Source organism: Pteropus vampyrus, unplaced genomic scaffold, assembly GCF_000151845.1.
Source record: "Pteropus vampyrus isolate Shadow unplaced genomic scaffold, Pvam_2.0 Scaffold157, whole genome shotgun sequence".
NCBI classification, from domain to species: domain Eukaryota; kingdom Metazoa; phylum Chordata; class Mammalia; order Chiroptera; family Pteropodidae; genus Pteropus; species Pteropus vampyrus.
The window spans coordinates 339,998-350,968 of record NW_011888938.1 but is presented as its reverse complement, the minus strand read 5'-3'; the positions used below and the strand labels follow the sequence as shown (position 1 = coordinate 350,968).

Below are 10,971 nucleotides of genomic sequence, written 5' to 3'. Positions count from 1 at the left end.
CCCCCGCTAGCGGCAGCGCTGCTGTGGCCTGCAAGCCGAGCGTGGCGCCCGGCCATCCTCACGACCCTGGCCCCGGAGGTGGGGGGCGGGAAGCCGGCTCCCTCACGTCGTCTATTAAAGACCTTGGCTACCATGCAGCTTATTTTTGGCATCTGGTCATTGTGAAACTAAAGCGTGCGGCTGGCAGGTCGGGGTTGCTGACCCAGGCGGCGCTCGCAGAGCCTGTTCCGGTGGTTGCGGGCAGCAGGCCAGCAGCAAGAACGCCTCGCTCAGCCTGCGGTTCACGCCACAGCCACGCGGCAGCACCGCTCGATTCATCCCCCAGCTGCTTGCCGCCCCTCTCTGCCCCTCTCTGCCAGCCGGCGATGAGCTCATCCTGTCTGGGCCCAGAGCAGTGTGGGTGGGGATCGGGTGAAAGAAACTGCTCCCTTTGGGGCAGACCCAAAGACAGGCCACACCAGGCTAGCGCCGAAGCTAGCACTTCTCTAGTCATCCAGTCTCTCCCGTGTGCCTGTTGCAGCGCATCTTCCCTCCCGCCTTCTGGACGCGGACTCATTTATCCATGTGTTAAATTAACAAGCTCTAGAGGGGCTGTTTCCCTATTGGAATAAGTGGGCCGTTAGCTAGGAACGGACCATACAGTGGACTGATTTCTTGAAACACATTCTGACCTAGAGTGGCTAGTTGCATTGTATCAAAAAATGCAGCAAAGTTGAAGTGCACGGTTTCTCACTCGACACCTGTGGATCCTATCGGTGAAGCCGAGGATTCAGCAAACTCGGATCCTTAACGAGGAAGCGTGATTATCCCACCCCACTGACACTGGAGTTCACTGCACGCTAGGGCAACGCAGCGTACACACCTTTCCTGCAAGGGAGGCTAATACATGTCATGACAGGGTGATCTTTTTAAAAGTTCATAAACTACTTCTGATATGATAAAGTAGCTTTAAAAAAACAATTTCGTTTAGTTAATATAAATAATTGCTTAAAGTGTGAGGAACTGCAAGGCAGATCTACATAAGAAACTGCTAAGTCTGGGAGCTGGGCCAGGCCCTCCTGGTTGCACCGCCTCGCACCTTCCCCCAGCCAGATGGAATCACCACTTTGAAGGGCCCAGCAGATAAGGTTTATTTAAGGGAAGCCAACAGCTTTCTTGACTTTATTCTGTAGATCCCATAAGACACACTGGGCTCTTGCACCTGCAGTCTGCGGCATAAGTCTCAATGGTGTGGAGGGCAGGTCACTGCAGCCCCAGTCCTCGAGACTCAAACCCCACGCCGCCTTCCCCAGAGAGAGCTCAGCTGCTGTCCCACTTCCAGAGGTGAAGTGCATGATTGTAGAAGGAACAAGTGGCTAGGAGGCTGCTGTCCAAGTTTGCTGTTTCCAGGTACAGGTCAAAATCACAGATCTTGGTCCCTGGGCTGTTGCTTAAAATCGTGTCCTCTGTGAGTGGCTGCAGACAAGGCCTTCCCTTAGCTCCACTCTGGGGTTTGCTATAAGCCTCTCCATCGTGGCCCACTAGCAGGTCAAAAGAGGGAGGTCCCAGCAACTGGCTTCCAACCTTCAGGTTATTGGCCGCCTCTGCTGTTTGGGTTCCTGGGTCACTTGGGAGAGAGGACCCCACAGGAGGCGCCGGCTGTGTCTGCGGCAGGCGGCAGGAGGTGAGCCAGGACCAGTCCGCTCCGTACACCAGTGAGTTGGGCAACTTGTGGGACACAGAGACTGTGCAGGCTCCCTGCTTCTCCTCTGCAGCGAAACAGGAGAACACGGCGACGTGGGGGCCGGTGCGCTGATCTCACCTCATTACCCCCCACGCCCGCCCTCAAGGGAGACTGCCGTGAGCAGCCACACATTCATCAGCAAGCACGGTGTTTCACGCAGAGGGATCACGGAGGTGCTAACGGACAAGAGGAGAAGAGGAAGGCAGTGTGCACGCTGTGTGGGTGTTAGTGCCACAGTCACGTCAGACAACAAAGGGTAGAAACTTCCACAAAACAAATGGTACAAGCAGGCAAACTGCCTGATCAGAGCCCGAGACCAAACAATAACAACACAGTCAAAACACAAAAAAGCCCTCAAACCTGGACATTTAAAAATCTACTAAACCACATTTGGGTAAAAATGGAATTACAAATGCAGATTGCAGAATTTCTTTTTTAAAAATAAAAATGAAATTACTGCATATCAGAACCCCAAAATATGCTTAGAGAAAAAGTCAGACTAAAAACACTTAAATTAATATAAGTAATAACAAAGAAAAGTGAACTGTATCCCTAACTCAAAATGCCAGGAAAAAAACTAAAAAGGCACAGAAGGAAATGAGAAAGATCAGAGAAGCTGATGAGGCCGAGGGCAGAGAGCTTGTACAACTGTACTAAAAACTCACCTGTACAAGAGACAAACCTCTAGCTAACCTAATTAAGGAAAAAGAACTTTGTACATCTACTTGTATATTTACATAAATACACAAACTCAAACATGACGAAGGAGAAATAGCCATTAAAAAGGATTTTGTAAAAAAGCACAAATGACTTCTCTACATACCTTTATGCAAATAAGTTTCAAAATGCAGAGGAAATGAATAGCCTAGGAAAATAGTTTACCAAAAACTGACCCCTCTAGAGATATAAAGCACAAACACACCAATTTTTATAGAAAAATATAGTTATCAAGGAACTACCACACAGATCAGGTCCAGATGGTCTCACAGGAGAATTTTACTGTCTTGAAAGAAAAAATAATCTAAATGATACATAAAATAATTCAAGAGAAATGAAGAAAAATTTCCACACTCTTGGTTTTGATTCTTACATGAACCAAACGTAATCTGATACCTAATCTTGATTAAAATAGCACAAAAGAAAATCTGTGTCACTTTGAACATTAATGCAAAACCCTACATAAAATACCATGATACCATGGTAAAATGACCAAGAGAGGTTTACCCAGCAGCACAGTTGGTGTGCGGAAACCCATAAACAAATTCCCCTGTGTCAGTGCAGCCAAGGAGACCATGAGCTCAGTTCAACAGGGATGATAAAGCCATTGGATAAAAATGAACAATTCTTGATTTAAAAAAAAACATTCAAGAAAACAGGAATTGATAAACACTTCCTCTACAGGATAAAACAGACACCCCAGTCCTCAGAAGTCATCCAGAGAACAACCCCATCAACATAAGGGACAAGGCAAGGACGCCGTTCCCATCTGCTGCTTTTTAAGCTGTACTGGAGGTGTCAGTGAATGGAATTAAGAAAAAACGACCAGAGGAATTAGAATTGGAAAATAAAGAATTAAGTTACACTTTTTTGCAGATGACACATTTAGTTGGAAAACCCAGGGAATAATAAAACAATAATTATTTTTAGTAAGGTAGCAGAATATGAAATTATCAACAGAAAAACCAATAGTTTTCAAATACTGACAATATCCAGTTAGAATATACGATGAAAGAGAATGTTGCTATTTTGTTAAAATGGCAACAACAACAAAAAGAGATAAACTACTTAGGAACAAAGTTAACAAGAAATATACAATGTATACACTGAGAACTTGCACAAGTGGAAAAGTAGCCCCTTTCTCTAATAAGATGACCCCGGGTGATAAATAAGTCAATGTAAGTTAATTTATATTTAACACGATCCCTATAAAAAACAATAAGCTTCTTTCTAAGCAAGATAAGTTGACACTCAAGTTCAAAATATAAGAGCTGCCAGAAACCCCTAGAAAGAAGAGGCAGGACCCTACAGTTCCCAGGACATCACTCGCCCTCCCAGACTGCAGTAAGTAGTGGGACAGAAGAGGGAGACGACACCGAGGGAGATGACTCCTGGGGGTACGTGGGCTCTCCAAGAAACGGTGTTGGGACACCTCCATACGCCACAAATAACATGAGTCAAAGTTCTCACCATAAAGAATGAAACCACACAAGTACTCGGAGAAAACCCTGGCGATTCCTTTATAACCCGAGTGAGGGAGGGCAAAGACTTTTTAACTAAGACTCAAAATCCAGATTTAATGAGAGAGAGGAAAAAAAGGCTATAAATTTGATTGCAGTAACAACAACAAAATCTTTTGCATGGGGGAAAAACTACGACAAGCAAAACTCAAGACAGCAAACAGAGCAAATACCTGCAACACACAGCAGAGAGGAAGAGCTGATGCCACTAATACATGAGAACGCTATAAAACCGGGGGGCGGGGCGGGGCGGCGGGGCGGGGGGGACCAGAAATCAGAGAGAACAGGCAAACGGCAAAAGCAGTTCCTACGAAACGGGTTCTTGGAGGCGAGTGGGACGAGGCACAGGAGGGACTGATGCTCCTCTGAGCGTGCTGCTTAGCGTAATTTTAATTTCTTGAACATTGTTGATGTCTTTACAAATTCAAAAGATAGAAATTAAATCAATAAGAAAACAGTCCTTAAATAAAAAAGTAATAAACCTAACTGTATTTCAAGTAGCCACACAGAAACAAACGACGTGACGCAAGTAGCCTTTCAGCACAGCACTGTGACTCCACCAACTCAGCCCAGCGGGAAGTGCTGACGGCAGTGAACTTCAGCGAGACCCTACAGGGTGACGGCGCTGTCTGCAGCCACGCTCTGTGGCTCAGGCGCAAGCACAGCACTGGGTTCTGACTGGGAAGTACGAGAAAGGGAGGAAGGAGCAGAGAGCTGAAGTGTGTCTGGAAGGTCAGACTGTGGCGGCCACACTGTCTGCCAGCAGGAAGAACGAGGCAGGTGGGCCACAGACAGCCATGGCAGTGACAACGCAAAGGCTTCTGGAGTGGTGGTCCCAGCAGGGTCAGAGAAGCGCTGCGGGGGGCGGGACCCTGTCAGATCGGAGCCTTTGGGTGGGCTCAGGTGGGGCCACGGCAAGGCCTAGGGTGTGACCCTGGGAACCAGTGTGGGGGTAGGAAACTGGGAGCCTCCTCGCCTGGCTGCCGCGGCCCCCACTCACCCACTGCTTTCCGGCAGTTGAAGATCGTAAAGCCGTTGTGCATGCAGGCCGCCAGGAGCACGTGGTGCTGGGAGGGGTGCCACTTGAGCCTCCACACCCCGCCCTGTGTGGGCATGTCTGCGAACGGCTGCTCCATGTTCCGAATGTCCCACAGTAGAACGTGCTCGTCGTAGCTGAAAGCGACCGACCTCAAGGATCGTTCGTGCAGGAGGGCCAACACCCACTTGTTCCCCAAGGTCCCGAGGAGGCAGGGACACCTCCCGGGAGGCCCGACCCACTCTTCCCCCAGGACCGAGTCCTCTTTCCCAAGCCCAGCAGTGACGCTCTGGTTTGAGAGCTGGCCCAATCCACCATGGCTGCAGTCAGCCTGAAGAAAGGGAGTGACCGATGCCGGGCCACCTATGAGTGACTCTGGGAACTCACCTGCCCGTGGCCAGGATGCCCTCCTGGTGGGGGCTGCTCTGGATGCTGCACACGCCCATGGAGTGTCTGCGAGCAGAAGGGCAAGGCCTCAGCCAGCGCCAGGCAGGGGCACCTCTCCAGGGGACAGTCCGCGGAGGGGGCAGGGCTGGTGTCATATGCTGGGCGCTGGCCCCTGGATGATTTACCGCTCGCTGGTGAACACAGGTGTACCGGGCGTCCTGGTGTCCCAGCCTTTCAACAGGCCATCGTCCCCACCTGTGGAAACACAAACACCCAGTGGCAGCAGCACTGATAACAGGAAGTGGCCACTTCCCAGGGAGAAAATTGATGTCTGTGGGCGAATTCCTGTGCGTGACTTTCAGGTGGGTGGCTTCAGGTGGCCACCAGGCAGGAGAGCCCCAGAGACAGCACCCTGAAGGTCAGTCCTGTGCTGTAAGCGTGTCTTTAGACTTGAAGAGGCACCGGCAGCGAGGATGGGAGGGACTGACAGGCGCCCGCAGGAACGGGACAGGAGCCAGAAGTGACCGGGCCGAATGCCCAATCCTCACGCGGTGCGCCGCCTCCCGCCTGGGCTCCGCTGGTCAGTGCTGCCGGCTGCCTTTGCCAAACTGCCACATCGAAGAGCGTGGAACAGGAACTGTGTGCAGGAGGCTGCAAATGTGAGGACTTCCTAAGGTTCTGGAACCTTCAGCATGCCCGAGTCCCCAAGGGAAATGCCCCACATAACCTCGCAGTGAGAAGGACCCCTTGCTTGTCTGGCGGGAACCCAAAGGCTAAGAAAGGGGAAGCTGCTGCCCTGATCTAAAGTCTTTGAAGAAAAGCAACACTGAATTATAGGGTGACAGTGGTACCCCGAGGAAGGGAAGGCAGGCTGAGGAGCAGGGCCCGCCGAGAGGAAAGAGAAGAAAACGCCTGATGACTCTACCTGTCCGCCACTCGCACATCAATCCTCCGGCCATATCAGCCATCACCCACCGCCCCACACACCCACCAACCTTCCTCGCACCTTCCCGTCCATCCACTCATGTGTCCGTCTATCGTTTCAATTACCCACCCACCCATCCAGCCATCCACCTACCCACCATCCAATCCACCTTCCATCCATCCACCAACCATCCGGCAATTCAGTTATCCACCCATGCATCCATCCATCCACCTCCCACCCCACCCCTCAACACCCATCCATTCATCAAACCGCCCACCCGCCCACCCTTCCAGCCAGCCACCCATCTGATAGGTACGGAGCACACTACAGATCCCTGTAATAGACACGAGATATAAGAAGAACGTGACCAACAATTACGTGGACCAGCAGGACCCATCAATCCAGGCATGAAGGCTGTGGACGAGCCTCAAATGTGAGCTGCCGCTCTGTGGCAGATTCACAAAGAACAGGTTGTGGCTTCCTGACATGGCACCCCCACTCGCTCTGGCACTTTGGACCCCTACATGGGAAGTCTTGTTGACCCACTACCACACGCCAAGTCCTTCCACTCGTCCTCATCCCCACTGCTCCCAACTTGGTCCGAGTCATGCTCATCACTCACCTCATAACTGGTCTCCGAGCCCTGTCCTCGTCCCCTGCATTTATAGTCAACACGTTAACCAGAGATCTTTTTAAATTGTAAAACGTCGCCAGGAAACGTCACCTTCCGTTCAGTACTCTGCAATGGTTCCTACCTCATAGTGAAAGCCAAAGTCCTTCCCGTGACCTGGCCCTGTGACCCCGAACCCCCTTCCCCTTCCTGCCATTATGGCCATCCTGGCTGCTCACTGCTCTGTCACCCCAGGCTCACTCCTGCCGTGGGGCCTTCACCTCCTGCGGAACAGGGAGGTCTGCACCTGCCCACAGCGCCGACACCTCACCCGGTGAGCTCCACCCCTCTTCTTTCAAAGCACCATCGCCTCTGGCCTATTGCGCCAGCCCCGATCTGTGTCTGTCACGTGTGGTGGCCGCTGTCCATCCTCCCACTCAACGTGAGCTCCACGAAAGCGGGGACTTTGTCTCTTGTTCACTGACATGCTCCAAGCCCCTAGGACAGATCTTGGCACAAAACAGGTGCTCAACAAACATCTGCTGAGTAAATGGGTTGGCCAAGTTATTAAGTCGTTTTCCTGCTACACCCCCGCTCTGCATCGGCTAAGCCTCAAAGCCGAAGAGCTGATCCAAGGACGAGAGACCTCGAAAACGTCCGTCTGCATTGCTTTCCTTGAGGCTGATCAAGAGTGTCACACAAACAATGCGGACAGGACCCTCAGGGGAAGTGAGCACTAAACCCACCATGGCAGGGACAGCCAGGCCCGCATTGCTGGGGGAAGATTTCAAGCTGCGCCCTGTCGAAAAAGTAGAATTAACCTACGAGGGAGACACCACTGAGGAAAAGACTGAGAGCAAAGGGAGTGGCCACGAATCAGACCAGAAGGGCGGACGTGGGCCCGCCTGTGCCGGGTCATGGGAGGTCACCAGGATTCTGGACCGAGGCCACAAAGGGCGAGCACCGGACTGAGGTGTGAGAAAGGGCGTGTTTTCAAAAGTCGCTTTGGCTAGGGCGGGGACTGGACTGGACAGTCAGGAACGACGCCCTTGCTTGGTGCTCTGCTGCCCAGACAAGGGGAGACGGTGGCCCAGCCCGGCGAGGAAAGAAGAGACGGCGACTCCGAGGTGCTGATGATAACGTTGGGAGCGGGCAAGGGAACCGGACGCTCAGTCGAGCTACACTCAGAGGCTGCAGCGTGCCGATCAGCCCTGCAGCCGGCCACGAGGACGCCTTCAGGGCAAAGACTTCTGCTGGGACTGTGACAACCCATTCCCCACACTGTGAGGAAAAGACAAAAAAGTCTTCGAGGGGCGCCCTACGCAAAATAAAATTTCCACTCCCCATGGTTAAAACCACGGAGAACGCTGGATGAAAGGCTGCGAGCTGCCGGCAGGCCCTGCGCGCTGCACGCGCCCGCCTCTCCCCCTCCTCGCCGCGTGCCCGCGTCAAAGGAAAGCGGCAAAGCTTTCGAGCTGTAACTCACAAAAACCGAGTGACACGGGAACTGGGCTTTTCCCTCGTCTTTGCTTTTCCCTTCTCTAATAAACTTCCCTTCTGACTGGAGGCATCTGAATTCTTTCCTGTGCTCAGCAAAGAAGAGGATCCTTTTCCCTCTCAGTGCGGGGCTTGTGCCCCCCACCCCCAGCTCGGGGAGTCTCCCATCAGCATTAAGAACAAGAAGACTCAAGACTCAGGGAGGCGGAAGGGGAGGGGGCCAGGGCGGGGCCTCGTCCAGGCCTCTGTAGACTCGGTGGCTCGTCTTCTCCTGCCCTGTGTGTGATCCTCAACAGGGTCAGAGAAGCCGGCCCAAGCCACCTCGTTCCCGGAACCACCGGCGACCCCAAGTACACATCACTCGCAACAGAGGAAAGCGAATCCTGTCTGCTGTGCTTCCTTTCCTTCGAGAAGGTAAACTGTACCCAAGAAGGAAGTGGCAGACCTGAAATTCAACCTGACGGTAGGTGTTGGACCCACAAGCACTGCCAGGTCTGAGAGTGAGGGCCAGGGGCTTGACCAGGGGACGCCGACGAGGTCGACATGGGGCGCCAGACACCGCCTCTCCTGTGCCAACTGCGCTGTGCGGGGCGAGGGCCAACTTCGGCTTTCCCCTAGGAACTACCTCCTCCACAAAAGCTCTTCAAGACCTTCATGCCCTGAGTCTGCTAGAGTCACAGCTTCAACGGGCCTGACTTGATCCCCCACGCCCCACCCCCGCCACAAGTCGTCAGACAAGGCAGTGAGACACGGTCCCCCTCAGCGGCCAACCTGCGTGGCTACCAACCTGAATACACGATCTCCGTCTGCCAGTAATTGAAAGCAGCGACCCAGGCTTCGAAGCGGTGGGCCTGCCACGTGGCCGTGGCCTGCAGCCCCGCCTCCTCTACCTGCAGCAGGTGCAGCTGCCCCTTGGAGTCGCTGCTGACGATCTTCAAAGGCTGGTCGCTTTCCCTAGACACAGGGGACCAACAGAGAAACCCGGCTGAACTTTACTCATCCTCTCTGGGTTGCAACTGGTGACACTTTATGCTCTCAAGACGCAGCGGCCCCTAGTACAGGGACACGCGTTTTCAGAGGCTGGCTTGGGCACCTGGCAGAGAGCAAAGCCATCACCCGGCTTCTCAAAATAAGTCGGCGTCAGCTCCCCTCGATGGGAACAGTGTCCCGTCTGCCAAAAGAACTGGAACTCTGGTGTCTGCGGGTCAGGACTGGCGATGCCCCTCTAAGGTCAGGGGTAGCAGCGAGGCTAGCACAGGTGGCTCAGATTCTCTCCTGATGAAATAAGCAATGACTCCCGTCCCCAGCAGCCCTTACCTGCTGGCGCTCCCTGTGGACCAGTCCAGGGACAAGGCTAGACAGTGCTCCTCAAGGACACAGCTGGAGGACAGATGCAGCGTGGGAACGTTCTACGGGACAGCGAGGGACAGCACTGAAGAAACGGCCCCAGGACCCAGAAGACGTTACCCCCTAGGGCAGGGTGCCGACGTGCGGTCATCCCCTCCCATGGGAGCCACGCATGCGGGGCAGAAGCTGAGAACGCCGGAGGACTGGCCCCTGCCTCCGGGAGCTCACAGCCCTGTCGCCTCGGGGGAAGCAGGCCCCTCCTGCTCAGACCCCGCAGTCCATGTGCTCATAGACGCTACCGCGACGCCTGTGCAGGGCTGGGAAGGCCCCGGGGCACCCCACCTCCAGGGCCTGCAGTCCGTCTCCAGAGACCGAGGACTTTCCTCTGGTTTCCCCCTCAGAAGCCAGGACCAACCGTTAGAACAGTGCTTCTCTGTCCTGAGACCTACAGAAGCTTTCCCCCCAAGCAGCCTGGGAAGGGCGCACGCCCACCGGCTGACTCCTGCCTGGACGTGGCCGACCCCACCACGCATCTCCTCCCTCCCTCCCTCCCGAAACGGGACTGCCCGCTCTCCCTTGGCCTAAAGCAAAGCCCTCTGCACGCAAGCCCTGGGCTGCCTTGAATTCAGGCCCGCGATGCCCATCCATGTGTCCCCAGAGGCAGGCATGGGGCTGTGGGCCATCAACTCCCCTCCATCACAGGACTGCGGCACCTCACCCCACCAACGATCAGGGCCGCCACTCCACAGACACGTGGCACAAGGCTGCTGTCAGACACCTGGGAGAGTCACGTTGGATCACATGCTCACATCACTGGGGGAGACCATGCCCACCTACAGGACTCATGTCACAATCACGTGCTCTCGTCACTGGGGTGACCATGCCTGCATAGGAGACTCACGTCATGACGATGTACTCCCATCACTTAGGAGACCATGCCTACCTAGAGAGACCATACCTGCACCTGCACAGAGGACTCACATCACGATGACGTGCTCTCGTCACTTAAGAGACTATGCCTACCTAGGGGACTCGCGTCACGATCACATGCTCCCGTCACTGGGGAGACCAGGCCCGCAAGGGGAGTCGCTGCTGTTCTCAGCCCAGCATCAACCACCCAGCAACGCGGGGCCCGGCCTTCCTACCAGGGCCTTTCAGATTCATTGACAGGTAAATGAAAGGCCTGTCCTTTCAGCCCTTTTGCTGGCG

At 53.9% G+C, this 10,971-nt stretch overlaps 1 protein-coding gene across 7 annotated transcripts in view; it reads right to left on the bottom strand.

The window, feature by feature from the left end:
* Nucleotides 1–1,105: 1,105 nt before the first annotated feature.
* DPH7 (diphthamide biosynthesis 7) overlaps nucleotides 1,106–10,971 on the bottom strand; it is a 12,827-nt gene continuing 2,961 nt past the window's right edge. The window contains exons 4-9 of one of the 7 annotated variants that reach the window (XM_023536511.1): nucleotides 9,733–9,824; nucleotides 9,203–9,369; nucleotides 5,569–5,638; nucleotides 5,384–5,449; nucleotides 4,961–5,133; nucleotides 1,106–1,748 (exon numbers count right to left, since the gene is read on the bottom strand). In XM_023536511.1, coding sequence (XP_023392279.1) covers nucleotides 1,300–1,748; nucleotides 4,961–5,133; nucleotides 5,384–5,449; nucleotides 5,569–5,638; nucleotides 9,203–9,369; nucleotides 9,733–9,824 — 1,017 coding nt within the window. In that variant the 3' untranslated portion in view covers nucleotides 1,106–1,299. The other 6 variants (XM_023536514.1, XM_023536513.1, XM_023536517.1 and 3 more) reach the window with 6 other exon arrangements.